This window comes from Miscanthus floridulus, chromosome 8 (assembly GCF_019320115.1).
Source record: "Miscanthus floridulus cultivar M001 chromosome 8, ASM1932011v1, whole genome shotgun sequence".
Taxonomy (NCBI): domain Eukaryota; kingdom Viridiplantae; phylum Streptophyta; class Magnoliopsida; order Poales; family Poaceae; genus Miscanthus; species Miscanthus floridulus.
In genome coordinates, this window is record NC_089587.1 from 155,446,031 (window position 1) to 155,467,642 (window position 21,612).

General features: G+C 42.5%; 1 protein-coding gene across 3 annotated transcripts; it reads right to left on the reverse strand.

The window, feature by feature from the left end:
* Window positions 1–742: 742 nt before the first annotated feature.
* Window positions 743–5,083, reverse strand: LOC136473802 (inositol polyphosphate multikinase IPK2-like). 3 transcript variants are annotated; one of them, XM_066471438.1, is made up of 2 exons: window positions 4,077–5,083; window positions 743–1,068 (listed from the first exon to the last, which is right to left on the reverse strand). In XM_066471438.1, exon 1 carries the CDS (start codon window positions 5,081–5,083, stop codon window positions 4,112–4,114), a length of 972 nt encoding a protein of 323 aa, XP_066327535.1. In that variant the 3' UTR covers window positions 743–1,068; window positions 4,077–4,111. The 3 variants fall into 3 exon arrangements, with proteins under 3 accessions (XP_066327535.1, XP_066327533.1, XP_066327534.1); XM_066471436.1 differs by having other exon boundaries at window positions 743–3,529; XM_066471437.1 differs by having other exon boundaries at window positions 743–3,532.
* Between the last annotated feature and the right edge of the window lie 16,529 nt (window positions 5,084–21,612).

Here is a 21,612-nt window from a genome sequence, read left to right on the forward strand (position 1 = left end):
CTTCCCCAAGGCCCGACGCGACGAAACGCTGACTGCCTGACTCCCGTCCTCACGTCACCCACGAACAGCCAAGCCCGCCGCACCGCACTGGCTGTACCCAGTTCCCACGGAGAAGCCGATCCGGCGAAAAAAGCACTCCCCGAGCCAACAGCTTCGTGACCAGGATGTCTGGGCTAGGGAGCAGTCCGTAGCCAGGTAGCCCGCTTGGAACTCCGCCGTCGCCGGCGCGCTCGAGCGGCAGAGCAACTGCGACGGATGGCCGCACATGCACGGGGCTGGCGCATCCACCGTACCTCTCTGGCCCACTACCAGACATACTGCCCCCGTGCCTCGACCTACATGGCGGCCGGTGATTCCATACCAGGAGTCGTAGGCATGACCGCACGATGCAAGGGATCATGCTCGCTGCTTGTTCGACAAAATGCCAAGCACACCATGGGGAGTCCCGCCGGCCTGCTGCGCGTCGCAGTGTCTACTGTCTCGCGGCTCGGGGCAAGCCACGGCGCAACTGTGGAAAGTACCCAACTGCCCGCCGTGCCATTATGCAAATGCCACAGTGTGCAGTGTGCATGTTTGCATGCTGTGGCCCTCCTGTACGCGCCGCGGATAGCCATGGCAAGCTATGCACTGCACATGCTGTGCTTTGCATGGCTGGTGTATCCCAGCGCCGCGATCAGATCGCCAGGTCTCGTGCTTGCCATCACAGATCGCCGAGTCCGAGCCTTAACTCTGTAGCTATTGCCTATTGGGTATGGCACATTTATTTATTTTTCAGCAAAGCCGAACAACAAAAATAACCCCTGATATAGTAGAACCATCTATAAATATTATGCTTTTAGAACACTTCTGTAGCTGCAACTAATAGATCGTTTCACTGAAAAGGTTAGCTAAAAAAATAGCATTTTCCATTTCTTGATTTAATCTGATTAGCTCCCATAATTGTTACTTTTACTGATACCATTTCCGGCTTTACAGAAGCTCAAACTTGCTCCAGCTTATAAATGTAATAAACAAGGCTGTTCATTCACTCGGTTTGATACTTTGATTGGAGGTAAGTTCATTCTGCACCTACATACACTTAAGCAAATATTAGTTATATAACATATTAATCACATTGATCAACCATTTGCTGTAATTAACAGGTACAAGACACCACATTCCTTGTACTGATGAAACCTACAGAATTGAGTTATGTTCCTCCAAAACATAGGAACACAATTGATTGGAAAAGAGTTTAGCAGGATCTTTTCCTATATTTAGAACCTGTTATAAAATGAGATTTATGTATATTTTTCCTTGTACTGATGAAACCTACAGAATTGCTAAGATTTTTCCTTAGATGATATTTTTCATACTGATAACAGCCTCTACTATATTTACTACAACCACCACAACAACTATGTTCACAATGTTTGTAGCCCTGTTGTTTGCCGTGTTTACAATGTTTCTAGCTCCAAAATATATCCCCCTTCTGTTGCCTTGCATGTATATACTGTAACCTACTACACTCACAATGTTCCAAGCCCTGTTGCTATATGAATGGGATTAAGATATAAGAAGAAATGCAAGGCAATGTATGAATTGAGCGTTGATGAGGAATGATAATACTTAACCTTCTCTGAATTGCATGCCATAAAGCAATTTGAGCTAACCCCACTGCCTCTTCAATTGTGCAGCAAGAGGTAAGAAGGCTCGTTTTTATATGATTGAGCAAACGTGAAGCTCAGCCCTCTTAGTGCTATTTCCATATTGACAGCCTATGTTACACGGATACGTCACTGGGAGTGCGTATCGCGTATCCGATACGTATCGGATAATGGATACGTGTCCGATACTCCTCCGATACGTAACCTCGGAGTATCCGATTTTTTGTTTTTTTCACGAATATTGGATACGGCTATTGATACGTATCTGGCTTGTGGATACGACCCAGCCCAATAACAGTCGACTCCCTTATCCCTCTGTCCCCGACGCCCTAGCCTCGGATGCCCGCACGCCCGCGCCTCGCGCCTCGCGCCGCATCCCCGCGCAGTGACGCAGCATCCCCGCTCACTGGCCACCTGCGACGAGCCTCTGCTCGCCTGCACAGCGCTGTGCCAAGAGGCAGCCACCCGCTGCGCCCTGACGTCGGGAGAGATATACGAGGGGAGGAGGGTGGGCGGTGCGGAGGCAGCGGCGTGGTGGGAGCGGCGGAGATGTCTAGGGACGTAGGAACGGGAGAAGTGTATGGATTGGGAGGGAGGACAGGGGAGACGTGCGCTGTCGTTGGGAGGCTGGGAAGAGGATAAGGTCGACGGCAGAGTGGGGCAACCAGGACACTTGTGATTTGCGAATTTGATGTCCTGTTCAGTTGTTCCTGTGGGCTGTGGGCCTGTGGCTGTACCTGTGCTCCTTTGTCCTCTTCCTCTCCTTTCTACTTCAGAGTTCACGGTGATGTACTGAACTGCTACTTGTACTGATTAGTGGTTACTGAACTACTTTCACAATTTTAATATGTGCCATTATGTATTTATTTAAAAAAATAGTAAAACGTATCCGCGTATAGGTTTTTTTTAGGAAATTGCCGTATCTGCGTATCCGTATCCTTCCGATACCGATACGCGTATCCGTATCCGTGCTGCATAGTTGACAGCGTTCTTTTGCTCCACAGCTAAATATTGTATATTTTTCACTTTTTCATATTTGAAACTATTGTCAGGTCCAAAATTTTCTAATGTGGGAAAATGCTTACATTATGAGGTCAGAGCTCAGTATTAGGTACTGCTTTTCCATAGCAACAGCATCAATCAAAAGAGGAGAAAGATGATTCCCTTTTTTTTTCTAAACTTAGACAACAAAGAGTCAAAGACTATTTATTCTAATCTGACATAGAATGGCAATTGGTAGATCGATTACAATACTAATTTACACCTTACATTGGCTTTGCCTACTCCATGGATGTCTCCTGGCTGATTGGCCATGAAATGAATTACTGGATCTTTTTGTTTCCATACAGTTGACAAGTCATTAACATGGTTATTTTTCTTAAGAACGTTGTCAACATACAAAGGTAGCTATGCTACAATAGACCTCCAAGTTTCTCTTTTTATTCTCTCTGATTCTGTGTTGATCTTCTATGTCAGATGTACTAGCTGTGGTCTTATTTTAAATGCATTGGTCATTACAGAATATGTAGAACCCAGCCACTTTACAATTTTTCATGATAATTGGTTTACAACATATCACCCTTCTTATAAAATACTACTAATCTCTGTTAAACTCATCCATCTAGCATATATATGCAGTTCTTTACATGTGCACTAACTTGCAAGCTGACATTAAAGTTGCTCTACGAACTTTTGCTATCAGGTTGAAATAATTGGATAAAGCAATCTAGGCAGCTATGGGTTCTCTAATTTAATCTAACCCTGTCCATTATTCAAGGTTTAAGTAGGATAGAGTCTGCAAATTGCAGAGCAAGAGATGAGAGTGCTTATTTTGCTTCATAGTCAACATTTCTTTCGGCCATTCTCAGTGATCCCTGGCTGGCCTGCTCCAAGAAGGGCGCGGCATTTTAGAATCATTTAACAAATTCGGAGGCTGTAATTAATAAAAATACATTCCAATTCCAATACCTTGATTCCCTTGAATTATTTTAATGCTACACATACCACTGAACAATCAAGTAAAAAAAGTATTCAGAATAAATACCTTCACTTTTGAATAGCATGTTCCTATCATCATTTAACTTTTATACAATTCTGAATCTGCCTAAAGTTACCAGTCTACCATTAACATCGCCAGATGCATAATCAATTATTTCTTTTGGTACTTTTGCTGAGGTGACAATATTATAATCTTTTATTCAGAAGATCAAACATCCTAGCAGATTTGAGGACCACAGTGACGTGAACAAATCTTTCCATCTACTTTATCCCCTGATCCCATAGCAAGACAACATCTAAGCCATGAGCAAATTTCCCCTTCTACTTTACATCCTTGAACCGATATCTACTATCAATACGACGTTAACTCCATATAAAGCAGCAAATCTAACAAACAAAAAGAACAATTAACATATCCAGGGTGAGCATTACCTTTGTTATCAAATCGAAAATGCCATGATCCTCTCTTAAGAAGGACCCAAAGGCTGCGTCTGAGGGGTCTCTGGAACAATGTCAGAAATGAACTTGATCAGAGAGCAGAGCCCGCCCAGGAAGTTGTGGTCAATCACCCCATCACCCTCGGCCACATGGGCAAAGTCCACCAGCTTCACCCTCACCCCACCCGCACCTCCGCTTGCTGCAACTGCACTAGCATCATAGCCCAGAAGAATCGACGCCGAGTAGAAGTGGAACAGAGTCTGCTCCTCGAACCACGCCTTGAGCTCGCGCAGCTGTGACAAGACTCCTCCTTTCCCGGCGTACACCGCCGCGGCGAGCGCGCAGTCCATCCCCTCGTCGGCAACGGATGACACGTAGCGCCGGAGCACGCGGCGGACGCCGGCGGTGTCCAGGGCCTTCACCTCCGGGCGCTCCGTCCGCCACACGGCGCCCTCGGGGTCGACGACCCGGACGCCGGAGACGCGGAATCCGAGCAGAACGCTCGTGGTCCCGCGGTCCAAGGCGAGGCACTTGGCCACGTAGGGCTCCGGCGAGCTCGGCGGCCACGTGATGGCGCCGATCTTGATGTCGGCGACGCAGGGCGCCTCAAACCCCGCGAGGAGGTCGTCGAGGACGAGGTGCGGATGCGGCTCCCCGGGCCGCGACTCGGTGGGGAGGAGGCGCGTGCCGTGGAACCGCGGGAAGAAGGTGTCCCGGATGCGGGCCGGGACGGCGGCGTGGGTGGAGAACGCCTCGTAGAAGGCGAGCTCGTGCTCCCCGCGGTCCCCGGCCTGGAGCGGCTTGTAGAAGAGGCCAGAGCGGTCGATGAGCGGACCCAGCTTGTTGGCAGAGGCGCGGTGGCCGGCGACTTGGTGCTCCGGCGGGCGGAGGTCGGACATGGTGAGGGCGAAAGGGGGCGACAGTTGGCGATGGTGGAAGCGGTGGTTTCGGCCTGCGACGCCGCGGTACTTAAGAAAGAGATTTGGGAATCTCGAGATCATTGATGGCCTCTGTTGTTTTCCCTCTTCGTTGGTTTGTTGTATCTGCAACCTACACGCCTGTAGGCGTAGGACCCATTGGTAGGGATTCTACCGCAGCTCCCGGAGCAATCTCACAGGAGACTTTTATACGTGTGTTATTATAAAATTTGATAATTATATATAAATTATTAAAAGTGTTGAGTTCTTATAGGTGCTACCGAACTTTTTTTTTTCTTCACGTCACTTTCAGTAGATTTGGCTTTAACGGTGTCAAACTATAGGTGTGAAAAGTCAAAAATACCTTCAGGTCTGAATATGTAATTAATTTTTTTGAGTATTTTAATGAGCTCAAATGAAAAAACTTAAAACTAGAAAGTTGTAGACCTCAACAATATATATAATTTTTGTATAAAAATTATCTTTATTTAATTCCGAACAAAAAAAGATATGATTGATATGTTTTAGAAAAATCATATTTTTTTTGTACGGAATCAATTGAAGATAATTTTTATATAAATATTGTAGATCTCGACAAGATCTACAACTTTCTAGTTTTGAATTTTTTAATTTGAGATGGTTAAGATGCTCAAAAAAATTAATTGCATATTAAGACCTCAGTGTATTTTTAACTTTTCACACATGCACTTTGACATCGTTAGAGCCAAATCTAACAGAAATGACACAAAGGGCAAAAGTGTTTAGAGCAATAGCACCTGTGAGAACTCAACTTTTTTAATGGCTCGTGAGTAATTACCAACTTTTATAATGGTGAAAGGGGACCGTAACGCCTAAAAGGGGTGAATTAGGCAACTTAAAACCATAACTCTAAACTATAGTCTCCTTTTCTATTCTTAGCAAAATCTATACAAAAGACAAACTATCTAAATGTGCAACTTCAGTTTTATTAGTGTGTTGCTATCTCTACTGCAAAAAAGGAGTTATGCAAACAATATAAATGCGGAAGCTAAAGAGTAAGGTAGAGATATACAAACTCCCGTCGACGACTCCGGTATTTTTACCGAGGTATCGAGAAACACACAAGCTTCTCCCTAGTCCTCGTTGAAACCCCTCGCAAGGAATCCCTCGTAAGGGCCAAGCTCCCGGTCGAGTAACTCCGTGGATAGCCCCGGTCCTTCCCCACGCGTAAGTGGATCTCCAGTGTGCCTTCCGGCAAGCCTTTCTCGGACCGCTCCCGCCGTCTTCACTATCAAGCTTCTGACTGAAACGGTGCGGGTCTTGTTCCCTCTGGTACACGCTGACGGTGAAAGGTCCTTGTGTGGTTTTAGTAATTGAGTGATAACCTAGGTGGACTAATTGCGTTTATGTGAGATACATAGATGATTAGTTCATAGGTACATATGTGTGAGCAACATATGACATGAAGGTAAAAATGGCTTGGAGATGTTGCAAAGCTCACACATGTGATGATGAAGGAGCTCATTGCACATAAGACATGACATTGAGTCATGTGATCAAGGTGGAGATTGAGATTGTACAAGAGGGAGAGAAAAGATATAAAAGCTCAAAGAAGTAGAGGTTGGACATGGACATAGACAAAGAGAGAGCAACATTAAAGAAAAGAGATGGATCAAAATTCTTGGATAAAAGAAGCACACAAGTAGGGGGAGCAAGCTCATGAACTTTGATTGATTGCATTTGATATGTGCATATTCATGTGCTTGCTTGCATTGTATAAGCTTTAAAATTCAATATACATGCTTGTGTGGTGTATGCTAGTTGTAGAACTTGAATGATGATTTGATAACTAGCATGCATAGGATGATAGCTAGACACTTGGTATGCTTTTCAAAGTAATGCTAGTACCTTGCTTTTAATATTGATCTCACGAGGTATTTAGTGATTTTATGTCCAAGTGATATCTAGCTAACCATGGTGCTAAGGATGAACTTAAAGGTGCAACTTCGATTGGTACACGCTTCAAAGGTTTAATCTATACACCTTAGCATCATTTTTTAGTAATTACACTCCCATAATTTTAATCTATGCATATGTGCGACCTTCAAATCAAATACTCTAGCACATATGTAGGGGAAGCTAATACTTCCATCTTGGGTTTGTGGTACTTGTCCAAAATCATTTTCACATGGTAAAATTGCTTGGGCAAGCAACATAAATCCAAAAGAGCTTAATTTCTATATCTTTGTAGAGTTGTCATCAATTACCAAAAATGGGGAGATTGAAAGGTCCATGAGTGGTTTTGGTAATTGAGTGACAATCTAGGTGGACTAATTGTGTTTATGTGAGATACATAGGTGATTAGTCCATATGTACATATGTGTGAGCAACATATGCCATGAAGGTGAAAATGGCTTGAAGATATTGCAAAGCTCACATATATGATGATGAAGGAGCTTATTGCACATGAGACATGACATTGAGTCATGTGATCAAGGTGGAGAAGATCAAGACAAGACTTGGCTTAATGGACTGGTTGCATGCGTGAAGGGCAAGTCAGAGGCTTTGGAGCGATCGACCACATAGCGGTGAAGCTTAAACAAGACTTGGCGCCGATGGACAAAGGCAACAGTGAAAAGCAAGTGATGTCAAGATCGATGAACCAATATGATCACATGATGATATGAAGTGGATCATATCATTGTTGATCATGTTGGTGCATGTGTTGCATCAACATTGGAGGAGATGGAATGGAATGCGCAAGGCAAAGGTATAACCTAGGGCATTTCATTTCACCGATCATAGGTGTGTAGAGAAGTTGATAACCGGATTTAGGATAGATGGCCATACTATCAAGAGGGACAAACTTGTTTTCATATCGGTCATCTAGTGCCACTTGAGTGATCTAACTTTGCATCGTCGCTAGGATTGAGTGGCGTGGCAAGTTGAGTGGCTAATCCTTTGAAAAATGATTGTGAAAATGCTAACACACATACACATGGTGGTGTACACTTGGTGGTGTTGGCACATTTACAAAGGAGATGAAGTTGGAGTAGATGTGGATCAACTTGGTGATGGAACGGAGATAAGAAGGGTTTGAAACTCCACCGGCGCACTAGACAGAAAAGATAGGGTCTCATAAAGTGCACCGGACGCTGGTTACGTAGTGACCGAACGCTAGGGTCCTACATCCGGTCAATGGTGACAGACAGCGTGCAGGCATCGATCATCGACCGGACGCTGGCGCTGGAAGTGACCGGACACTGGCCATATACATCCGGTCATGGTGACGTGTGATGACATAGGCAGAGCAGTGTTGCTAGAGGTGACTGGAAGCTGGTGCTGCGTCCAATCGTGACCGACCGGACACATCCGGTCATGTCCGGTACCTTACTGGAAACGACTGGACGCTGGGGTTGCTGTGTCCGATCAGTTCAAGCTGGGGCGTCCGGTCGTCAGATGATCGTTGAGATCGGATGAACAGCATTTGAAGAAGGGGACATGTGGCATGCATCGCACGACTATACACCTAGGTCCAGCGTTCGGTCGATTGGACCGGAGTGTCTGGTCGTCTCGACTTTTGCCTAGTTAAGGGGTAACGGCTCTATTTGTTTGTGGGGCTATAAATAGAAGCCATGGTCAGCCTTGGGCCATGTGGAGAGCACACTAGAGCCTTGGTGGCTTGTGTAGTAGTGCTTGGGAGCCCTCCATCTCACATATACTTGATAGTGATCATTCGATTGTGTGAGAGAGCAATTCTAGTGCGATTGCATCGTGAGATTGTATCGAGTGGCACTAGGTGATTGAGTTGCAAGCCAGTGGTGCTTGTTACTCTTGGAGGTTGCCACCTTCTAGACGACTTGGTGGTCGTCTCCGTCGAAGCCCGCAAGAAGTTTGTCCGGTGCTCCGGAGAAGAGCTTTGTAAGGGGCATTATGCTCGCCCTGCGGGAGCCACGAAGAGCAACTCTAGTTGAGCGTGTCATTGAGCTACCCTCACTTTCGGGGTAGGTTCTTGTGGTGCCCGACATGCGGGCTTAGCGGGTGATGCCAATTAGCTGCCAAACCACCAAGTGAGCGATCGACACAACGGGGACTAGCGTGTTGGCAAGCACATGAACCTCAGGAGAAAAATCACTATGTCAACCTTGTTCTTCCCATTGGTTTGCATCGTTGTTACACAAGCTTGTAATTACTTTCATATACATTGTGCTTGTGTAGTTGCTCTTATAATTAGTTAGCTTGTGTAGCTTACTAGTTACCTTCTTGCTTGTGTAGCATAGAAGTAGCTCTCTTGCATGGCTAATTTGGTTTGTGTAACCTTGTTAGTCACTTTGCTTAGTTTGTGTAGCTAAGTATTTGCGCTCTCTAATTTGGCATTGGTTGCCTTGTTATTGAGCATTGCTAGTGAGCATTAGGTGGCTTTGTGCTTTTGCTTACTAGCATGTGTAGGAGCTCCCTTGTTGCTTAAAGTACTAGTGGCATAGGTTTATGTGACCTTACTCCTAGAATTGGTTAGGTGAGCTCTAGCTAGCCCAGCACCTTTGTTGCTTGATTAGTATCTTTGGAAGGTGCTGGAGAACATAGATACAGAGGTGTAGTCTTAGCTACACCGATCGTTTTAATTCTGCATTTGTTTCGGTTAGCCGACGCGATTAATTTTAGAAAAGACTATTCACCCTCCCTCTATTCCGCCATCTCGACCCGACAAGTGGTATCGGAGCGAGGTCTCTTATTTGTGGTCTTCACCGACCCAAGAGGATGGCGTCTAATGGGCTAGATGTTTGTGTGGCACACATTTTTTTATGGCACAAACTTTGCACTTTGGAAAAATCACATGCTTGATCATTTTCGTGTAAAGGGACCTAAATTTTGGTGAGTGGTCATAAGTGGTCTCACCCATGTCTTGGACCATAGAAATCTCACCAAAGCTTAAAGAGTTCTCTATGAATTTGATGCACATGCTTGTTGTTTTCTAATGGATGCTTTAAGCTTTGATTTGATAAAATAAGTAAACATCAAGGGAACCGCTCGTGAGATATGGGAGTCCATCAAGGAAACCTTCGGTGATTCCTCCACATGGGATGATGGCAAACTCAAGAAGGAGGATGAGCCCAAGAAGGAGGTCCATGAGTGTGTTGAGCATAACCACAATTTGGTGATTGTGGAAGATTGCTCCACCTCATGGTCAATTGATGATGATGATCGATCTACTACAAGTTTACTTGACAAGGTTGATGATGATGCCACAAGTGTTGCAAGTGATGATGCTACCCCATGCACACTTGATGGTGATGATGGTTCATGCTCAAGCTATGATGAAGATGCTACTACAAGCTCTCCAACTACATCGCCACATTGCTTCATGTCACAAGGTGACACCAAGGTAACAAATGATAATGTGGTTGATCATGTTGATTCATATGATAAGCTTGTTAGTAGACTTACTAGTATGACCATGTCTTTAGAAAATGAGAAAGCTAAAACATTGAACTTAGAAAATGAAAACTCATTTCTAAAGAACTCTTGTGAAGAACATAAGAAATTACTTGATGCTTATAAATCTTCACATGATGAGCTAAAATTGAATCATGAGACACTACTTGCATCTCATGATGAATTATTAGAACAACATGCTTCTCTCATTAAAGTGTTTACAAAGAAACTTAAAAATTATGAGAGCTCATCACATGCGTCAATTAATCAATCACATATTGTTGCTAACCCTTGTGATGTAGGCAAGAAGCATATATCCACCTCTTGTGATGATTTATTAGAAATGCCATGCTCTTCACATATAGATGCTTGTTCTACTTCTATGTCTTGTGAGACTAACCTTTTGAAGGAGAATAATGAGCTCAATGAACAAGTGAAGAAATTGAGCAACAAGTTAGAGAGGTGCTACAACTCTCAAGTCACCTTTGAGCATATGTTGAAGACTTAAAGAAACTTTGGTGACAAGAGTAGAGTCGGCTTCAAGACTAGCAAAGTCAATCATCAAGAAAGCCGCAATGACACAAGTGGCATTAGCTTCAACAAGAGCAAAATCAAGGGCAAAAGATGGGGCAAGAGAAGATATGAAAGAGAAATGAAGAAGCAAGAACAAGAGAAGCTCTCTCATTTCATGTGCTTTAAGTGCCATGAAGTGGGACATCTTGCAAATGGTTGCCCCAATGAAGAAAAGCTCAAGTTGAAGAAAGAAGAAGAGAGGCTAAGGCATGTGAAGTGCTTCAAGTGCCGCACTTGGGGTCATCTTACCTCAATGTGCCCAACCAAACAATTGGTGAAGCAACAAGTGAAGCCCCAACCAAAGCCACAAGTTGAGCAAGAGAAGACACTCCTAGAGCAAATCAAGATCAACCATGAAGATGGTGGTGATTTGATGATAAAGAAGAAGAAAATAAGAAGGGGTGGAAAGGCAAGGCATCCAATGCAAACTCAAGATGCCAAGATGATGAGCAAGAATGAAGATGATAAGAAAGATTATGCTCACATCAAGTACTTCAAGTGTGGAAATATAGGACACTTTGCCTCTAAGTGTCCTACCAAGCTTGAGAAGAAGGCTCAAGCAATTCATGAGAGGCAAGGCAATGAGAAGCACCACATGAGCAAAGAAGAGAAGGCTCAAGCAAAGAGAAAGTGCTACTCATACCGGGAAAAGGGACACATGGCACATTCATATCCTATAGGTGACATTTCTAAGCCTATTTCAATTGTTAATGATAACATGCTTAGAAAGGATGGTAATGGTACCTCTATGGTTGCTATTGCAAAATATCCCGCTATTCATACTAAGGCTATACCCAAGTATGTTGCACCTAACTTGAGAGGACCCAAACTTGTTTGGGTAACATCAAAAAGTGGATGATTGTTTGTAGGTACCATCGGCATTGAAGACTTGATTCAATTGATCTCACATTGTTCATCATATGTTGAATCAAGTTATGAAGCTTAGTGCTCATCCAAATCCAATGCCAAGTGAAAATTGAGTGAAGTCCAAATGCTATCAATATACAAGTGCTATAATTCAAGTTGTTGGTAATTCATTGGATATATTTGATGACTTGCAAATGATTAAGTTGAAGCTTGCTAGTTGGATGATCATGAGCTAACCAAGGTATATCTCTTGTTGATCATTTCATTTGGGTGCATATGAGTTGATTGAATTGGATAAATAAGCAATGTTGCTTGCTATGAGATGATTGAATGGATAATTGATTAGTAGTCAAGTTTGGATTGATTTGTGTTGGATAAATTTATAAGATAACATTTAGTAAGTGGTTTGAATGGATATATGTCTTATAGAAGTATTAAAACAAGTTAGCTTCAAGTTTGATTCATATTTGATGAAGTATAGCTCAATTTTTGAAATCTGTCCTATATTAAAAATCTGAGTGAGCTATGATCTTAGCCATGTTTGAGTAATCAACACTTATTGGATTGGCATAAAAATTGGTGTGCATGCTCTAGACTTATGGTATAAGATGCTGTACAATTTTCATGAGAATTGAATAAGAAATGCTTCAGTTTTGGAGTGGATCTTGTCAGCTATAGTGCAGCTATTTTCAGCATATAGTAGTGGTGGAAGAATTAAAATCTGGTAGCAATCTAGAAGTCAAATGAATCTCAAATTTTTACAGGTACTAGATAACTTAGTAATGCACACCTCCACCAAATTTCGTGGTATTTGGATTAGTACTTTGGGAGATATGCTTATTTCTTTGAAGGGTACAAAATCTGTCAGAAAAGTGACAAATGTTGGATTGATCTAGGGTCACTTTGATTGAAAGGTCCTCAAGTTGGAAACATGTTTACAAGTATTTGAGATACCTAAGTTTGGTTTTGAGATGATCTAGAAGCATAACAAGCAAAGAGTACAAGGCTATTTGATTGTGGAGTGTACTTTGCACACATTCGGTACTCAAATTGAAAGATCAAGATCAAACTCAAGATGAAGTTGAAGTTTAAGTTCTAGTGGCTATTGGAAATCATTTGGTAGAAAGAAAATAACTTAAACAAGAAGAAAGAAAAGGACTTAAAGAAAGAATCAAGGTTACTCACCAAGTTAAGTCCATCACTTGGATCAATCAATCAAGTCATTTCAAGTGAGTATCAAGAATGATTCTTGGAAAGAGGACACTTCTCTCTAGTGTAGGGGCTTGCCGCCTATGTGTAGGTGAACCAAGTATGGTACTTGGAAGGCTTACATGGAAGTGATGATCCAAGAAATATTTGAGATGCTTAGTTGAAGCAATCAAAAGGGTTGATCAAGAAAAGTAAGCAACACCTAAAAGAGAGCTAGTCATGATATTTCAAGTGGTATTCTCAAATTGATGCTCTCATGCAAGCAAAGATCAAAAGATAAAGCAAGCCAACCACAACAAGAAAGTGCACTTAATCATAAGTGGTATTCATTTCATATGGGTGAAGAATGAAATTCAACATGGTATCTATTGGTCTTCACTAAGCTTATAATTGGACTTCACATTGCTATTAGAGTAATGAATTGGAATCTATGTGACTATCCTCTACTCCAACATAGCAAAGGTATCATTGTAATATGCATGATCATTTCATCCCTTACTAGTATGTGGTTAGTGCATATAGTACATGCTTCATAGGATCATGCATAACAAATGAAATGCTTAAATTCATAGCCTACCACTATTGTTTGAATGATTACTTGATCTAGTGGTTAGTACATGAATTTGTTCATAAGCTAGTGAACCCAAGTACTTGACTCAATTTGGATTGCTAATAAGTGACAAGTACAACATTGGCAAGATAACCCTTGCAAGAGGTGTGAAGAAGCTTGCCATTGGTTCAAATCGGACTTGGAAGCTTAGGCAAAACAATTTAGTTGAAGTCAATTATAGAAGCTCATGATAGTGATAAGAGTACAAGCATAAGACAACAATGCAAATGGATATCTAGTTTGTTTGTTTCAAATGGTATCTAGACTCAAGTATTTTATCAAGAATCTACAAATGATGTCTAGATTAACTCACAAGTGATATCCTATAAGTGGTACTCATGAAGATAGCAAATGTTCAAGAAATGATGTTTATTGAAAAATCCAACAAGTGGTTCCATACTAGAAGATTCTGTCAAGTGATATCACATCTACACATAATATCAATCATGCAAGAAAATGGTTCCACAAGTGATCCTCAACTTTAAGTGATCATCAAATGAAGAATGCATTCCTCACCTACAAGAGCTCAAGTGTATCAAATGGATGACCCATGCTATCACATAGGGGGAGGTGTCACACAAATTGGTATCAAGATCAAAGATCCTATGTGTGGTATCTCAAGAAGCCTTACACAAGATACAAGTGGTATGAGTTACAAGTGGTATCTACAAGTGGTGTCATTCCAACAATCAAGTGATGTCCATAAAAAAGGCAAGATTCAAGCCTCAACCATCTACCCCAAACATATACCTTTGCATCAATGAGAAGCTCACCTTTTATGAAAATTGATGACAAAGGGGGAGAGATTATACAAAGATATGAAAGCTTTGAGATTGAGATTGTACAAGGAGGAGAGAAAAGATATAAAAGCTCAAAGAAGTAGAGGTTGGACATAGACATGGACAAAGAGGGAGCAACATTAAAGAAAAGAGATGGATCAAAATTCTTGGATAAGAGAAGTACACAAGTAGGGGGAGCAAGCTCATGAACTTTAATTGATTGCATTTGATATGTGCATATTCATGTGCTTGCTTACATTGCATAAGCTTTAAAATTCAATATACATGCTTGTGTGGTGTATGCTAGTTGTAGAACTTGAATGATGATTTGATAACTAGCATGCATAGGATGATAGCTAGACACTTGGTATGCTTTTCAAAGTAATGCTAGTACCTTGCTTTTAATGTTGATCTCATGAGGTATCTAGTGCTTTTATTTCCAAGTGATATCTAGCTAACCATAGTGCTAAGGATGAACATAAAGGTGCAACTCTGATTCGTACCTGCTTCAAAGGTTTATTCTATACACCTTAGCATCATTTTATAGTAATTACTCTCCCACAATTTTAATCTATGCATATGTGCGACCTTCAAATCAAACACTCTAGCACATATGTAGGGGGAGCTAATACTACCATCTCGGGTTTATGGTACTTGTCCAAAATCATTTTCACATGGTAAAATTGCTTGGGCAAGCAACATGAATCCAAAAGAGCTTAATTTCTATATCTTTGTAGAGTTGTCATCAATTACCAAAAATGGGGAGATTGAAAGGTCCTTGTGTGGTTTTGGTAATTGAGTGACAACCTAGGTGGACTAATTGTGTTTATGTGAGATACACAGGTGATTAGTCCACAGGTACATATGTGTGAGCAACATATGCCATGAAGGTGAAAATGGCTTAGAGATGTTGCAAAGCTCACACATGTGATGATGAAGGAGCTCATTGCACATGAGACATGACATTGAGTCATGTGATCAAGATGGAGAAGATCAAGACAAGACTTGGCTTAATGGACTGGTTGCAAGCGTGAAGGTCAAGTCAGAGGCTTTGGAGTGATGGACAGCGTGGCGGTGAAGCTTAAGCAAGACTTGGCGCCGATGGACAAAGGCAATGGTGAAAAGCAAGTGATGTCAAGATCAATGAACCAATATGATCACATGATGATATGAAGTGGATCATATCATTGTTGATCATGTTGGTGCATGTGTTGTATCAACATTGGAGGAGATGGAATGGAATGCACAAGGCAAAGGTATAACCTAGGGCATTTCATTTCACCAGTCATAGGTGTGTAGAGAAGTTGATGACCGGGTTTAGGATAGATGGCCATACTATCAAGAGGGGCAAACTTGTTTGCATATTGGTCATCTAGTGCCACTTGAGTGATCTAACTTTGCATCGTCGCTAGGATTGAGTGGCGTGGAAAGTTGAGTGGCTAATCCTTTGAAAAATGATTGTAAAAATGCTAACACACATACACATGGTGGTGTACACTTGGTGGTGTTGGCACATTTACAAAGGAGATAAAGTTGGAGTTGATGTGGATCTACTCGGCGATGGAACGGAGGTAAGAAGGGTTTGAAACTCCACCGGTGGAGTATCCACCCGTAGAGTGCGGACAGTCCGATGGTGCCACCGGCACACTAGACATAAAAGATAGGGTCTCATAAAGTGCACTGGACGTTGGTCACACAGTGACCGGACACTGGGGTCCTACGTCCGGTCAATGGTGACAGACAGCGTGTAGGCGTCGGTCATCGACCGGACGCTGGCGCTTGAAGTGACCGGATGCTGGCCGTATGCGTCCGATCATGGTGACGTGTGATGACATAGGCAGAGCAGTGTTGCTAGAGGTGACCGGAAGCTAGTGCTGCGTCCGATCGTGACCGATTAGACATGTCCAGTCATGTTTGGTACCTTACTGGAAACGACCGGACGCTAGGGTTGTTGTGTCCGGTCAGTTCAAGCTATGGCATCTGGTCGTCAGATGACCATTGAGATCGGATGAACAGCGTTTGAAGAAGGGGACACATGGCATGCATCGCACGACCGGACACTAAGGTCCAGCGTCCAGTCGATTAGACCGGAGCATCCGGTCGTCCCGACTTTTGCCCAGTGAAGGGGTTACGGCTCTATTTGTTCGTGGGGTTATAAAAAGAAGCCATGGTTGGCCTTGGGCCATGTGAAGAGCACACTAGAGCCTTGGTGGCTTGTGTAGTAGTGCTTGGGAGCCCTCCATCTCACATATACTTGATAGTGATCATTCGATTGTGTGAGAGAGCGATTCTAGTGCGATTGCATCATGAGGTTGCATTGAGTGGCACTAGGTGATCGAGTTGCAAGCCAGTGGCGCTTATTACTCTTGGAGGTTGCCACCTCCTAGATGGCTTGGTGGTGGTCTCCATCGAAGCCTGCAAGAAGCTTGTGTGGTGCTCCGGAGAAGAGCTTTGTGAGGGGCATTGTGCTCGCCCCGCGGGAGCCACGAAGAGCAACTCTAGTTGAGCGTGCCATTGATCTACCCTCACTTTTGGGGTAGGTTCTTGTGGTGCCCGACGTGCGGGCTTGGTGGGTGATGCCAATTAGCCGCCGAACCACCAAGTGAGCGGTCGACACAATGGGGAATAGCGTGTTGGCAAGCATGTGAACCTCGGAAGAAAAATCACTGTGTCAACCTTGTTCTTCCCGTTGGTTTGCATCCTTGTTACACAAGCTTGTAATTACTTTCATATACATTGTGCTTGTGTAGTTGCTCTTGTAATTAGTTAGCTTGTGTAGCTTACTAGTTACCTTCTTGCTTGTGTAGCATAGAAGTAGCTCCCTTGCGTGGCTAATTTGGTTTGTGTAACCTTGTTAGTCACTTTGCTTAGTTTGTGTAGCTAAGTATTTGCGCTCTCTAATTTGGCATTGGTTGCCTTGTTATTGAGCATTGCTAGTGAGCATTAGGTGGCTTTGTGCTTTTGCTTACTAGCATGTGTAGGAGCTCCCTTGTTGCTTAAAGTACTAGTGGCATAGGTTTGTGTGACCTTGCTCCTAGAATTGGTTAGGTGAGCTCTAGATAGCGCGGCACCTTTGTTGCTTGATTAGTATCTTTGGAAGGTGCTAGAGAACATAGATAGAGGGGTGTAGTCTTGGCTAGACCGATCGTTTTAATTCCGCACTTGTTTCGGTTAGCCGATGCGATTAATTTTAGAAAAGACTATTCACCCCCCCTCTAGTCCACCATCTTGACCCTACAGATGGCCACACCACAAACACGGTTTGTGTGATGTCGCAAGACTACAAGCCCCTCAGATATACAATAATGGTGCGCATAAGCACCGAGTAGTAAGAGGTATGCAAACCTCACATAACACTAGGCCTAAACCTAGACCAAGCGCATAAGCGGTGGTCTAATCAACCTAAGCACTTCGTAAAGCACCTACGCTAATCACCTAATGAATCACTAAGCACTATGCAAGTGGAGGTCACTAAAATGGTGTACCAACACCCTTGGTATGTTTCCTCAGCTCCACTATTATCAAATAACCGGTTGGGGGTGTATTTATAAGCCCCACTAAGAAAGTAGCCGTTAGGGGTGAATCCCACTTTTCTACTACTAACCGAACACTGATCATGTCCTGGCCGGACACGTCCGGTTGTCCCAACTGTTGGAGCACGCATGTTGATCAGCCTCTGGGCTGAGTCTAGTCATCATCGACCGAACATGCCCGGTCACACTAGCGTCGCTCTAAAACCTCTCTAGACTCGATCGGATGCTGCACTTCATGCGTCCGGTCATCCAGTGCCGCTGCGTTCGGTCATGCTGAAAACATTACCATGGTGATGAACAGTGTCACCGGTGAGTCCGGTCACTGCTTCGCTCAATGTTCGATCACTGCTGCTCAGCGTCCAGTCATAGCTGCTGACGCCTGTTGTTGCCGAGCACTGGTGCATCCGATCACTCATAGAGCCGCTTCCGGTCACCTCCGCCGGGCTCATTTCTTCACGATCTTGCGTCTGGCTTGGTTCTAATCTTCGTGCTTGGACTTTGCTTGACCTTGTTTGTCTTCTATGCATCTTCATATGTCTTTCTTGAGGTGTTGATCATTGGATCATCACGTCACCTTCGTCCAAGTCACATTTTGCATCCTATTGAACTACAAAACAAATACTTACAAATTCATTAGTCCAATTTGGTTGTGTTGGTCATCAAACACCAAAATCCAAAGTAAATGGGCCTAGGGTCCATTTCCTTACAATCTTCCCTTTTTTGGTGATTGATGACAACACGACCAAAACAAGCAAATAATAAAAATTTTGGAATTAAAAAACTATTTACTTGCTAGAATGCAATGCAAAGGGTAAGGTTATATGATGCTAAAAGATACCACATGTAAACATCTTTGGAAACTTATCTTGCCCTTGCAAATGTCCCCATATGGCATTATGGATTTAAGTCTTCCCCTAACTCCATAATCCACTATCCTCTCTTTCTTGGACCATTACCAATTGAAAACTATTACTATTACAACTTGTAAATTATAATAATCGGGCTTGTTTTTGGTCCTACAAATTCTCCCCATTTATAATCAAACACCGAAAAGGAAGACATTAGTAGCACAAGAGAGGATCAAACTTTGTGATCCTTTTGTATGTGGAGTGGAATAGGTCATAAAATTTGACTCTCACATTACATAGACTAAGCTCCCCCTAAATATATGAATACATATGATGGAGAATGTAGTTTATGCATAATTGGCTAATTAATGCTCAAGGGAGTTTAATTTATATAATGCATGGAGGATGCATATAAATATCAAAGTGAAATCAACATGATGATATCGGTTTATAAATACCACATATGGAAACCAATTTGATTTATACCACTTACAATAGGTGGTGGATATTTGAAGTATGATGCTTAACTCTGGGGACTCCATTTTCCTTGCAATGAGACTACTACACACATGATAAGCTTGAAAAGGTGTTAGTCTCAAAGCATCCAACTTGTAGAGTAACCTCCTCCTAAATTTGCGCACACAAGTATGGAATACTTGTAGGAGACATGCACATTGATTTTAGAATAAAAAATACCACTTGAAAGATGACATCACATGAATGTGAGAATCATTTTGAAATATGATATTCGGGAGAAATTATCTATAATTTGGACTTTGGCACATATTAGATGAATAATTGGAAAACAAGCTATGTGCCATGCTCCTAAATAATTTAAACCATGTAGGTTTGCTCCAAGGGTTAAGAGTGAAACCGAGCAAGCCTACCATAAGATATACCTAGTGTATGCAAGACAAAATATTTAAGCATGCAAATGCAAATCTAGACATGAAAATAACTAGATGCTAAATGAGATTGCAAGAAATTAAATCTAGTTACCTAACATGGGGAGGGGAATTTGGGTCCATAGTATTCACTAACCCACTTGACAATTACCTTGTCCATAATGATGCACCCCATGAAATGCACCCATACCTTGCCAAGTCTCCAAATTCCCCAAAGTCCATTGGACTTCTCACTTCCCTTTCGGGATCCAAACCTTCTTGGTGCTCTTCATGTTGGAAATAATCTCCTTTGGCACCCAAATGCGTTTGGCCCCATTGTTGGCTTGCTTGTTCACCTTGATGGCCACCACCTTGTCATTTTTCTTCTTCTTTAAGAGATAAGGTGTGGAGACATTTTTGTCCACCTTGTTGGTGTAGGTGTTGGAAAGCTTGCTTGTTTCCTTTTTGTTTTTCTCTTTCTTCTTAGCTCCCCCCATTCTTCACCTTGCACTCATAATACTTGTGGCCTACCTTTTGGCACATGTAGCAAAACCATGGGTTGTCCTTCATTAAGCTTCTTCACTCCCTTGACGGTGTTATGTTGATGAAGTTGGGCTTGCTCCAGTTTGACTTTTACTTGAGTCAAGTCCTTGGTAAGGCGAGCCACTTCTTGCTTGTGTGCATGTATCTACAACAATTTTCTCAACACAAACTTGGTTGCACAAAGGTGAGTCTAAACATAAATCATTGCAAGAAGTAGAGGCATCCTTTTTAGGCATGTCAATGATAGAACTTTTCTTTTTAGGTGCCTCCGTGGGGGTAGAACCGATGGCTTCAAGATTAGCAACTTTATTTGTTAGCTCATCACAATGTTTGCACATAGTTTCCATTTTAGCAAACAAACTTTTATAAGCATCTTGTGAATTAGCTAACTTTTTCTTTAATTTTCCATTTTTCTTTACAAGTTGCTCATCATTGATTGTGCAATTATTTGTGTTTGCACTAGTCTCAAGTTGCTCAATTTTAGTAGATAGCTCCATATTAAGATTGGCAAAAGTTTCATATTGTTCAAGCAAAGTAGCATAAGCTTGTTGTGAGCTATCTAGTTTTTCTTTAAATTTTTCAAGCTTCTTTTGCTGACTAGTGCAAACTTTAGCAAAGTTAAGATTTTCTTGCACAATTTCATCATAAGAAAGTAGCTCATCATCACTATCACTATTATTGTCACTATCACTAGGGATAGACTTTTTGTTACCTCGTGCCATGAGGCACACACGTGAGGTGCTTGATGATGAGTGCTTGCGCCCTCGTCTCTTATGATAGTCTTCTTCTTCACTTGAAGAATCATCCCATGACCTTATTTATGTGAGGGCTTAGTCCTTGCATGCCTTCTTCTTTGACTTGGGTGTGGGCTTGTTTGGACAAACTTCCACAAAGTGCCCCAACTCGCTGCATCCATAGCATCCTTTCTTTCTTTGCTCATTTCTTTGATTGGTGAAGATAAAATCTTGAATTTGGATGGGCACACCCTTGACATTGAGCCTTTGGATCATATTCTCCACCTTGTTGATAAGTTTGATTGATTCTTCATCAAGGTCGGAGGTAGAGGAGGAAGATTGATCATCATCACTTGAATCTTCATCATCCTCATCTTCTTCTTTATCTTCACTTGAGGAGCTTGAGCTTGAGCTTGAGCTTGTCTCAACTTGCTTGCCCTTCATCTTCTTTTTCTCACTACATGCGAGAGCTTTGCCTTTGCTTGATGAAGATGCTTCTTCTTGACCCATCTTGTGTGACATTTCAAATGCCACTATCTTGCTGATGACTATGGCGGGGGTCATGGTGCTCAAGTCCTCCATATTGTGAAGGATGGTGATGATGCTTGCATATTTCTTTTG

Bases quoted from the DNA above. Each gene is read 5' to 3' on its own strand.
- LOC136473802 (XM_066471438.1), bottom strand. From the start codon at position 5,083: ATGATCTCGAGATTCCCAAATCTCTTTCTTAAGTACCGCGGCGTCGCA.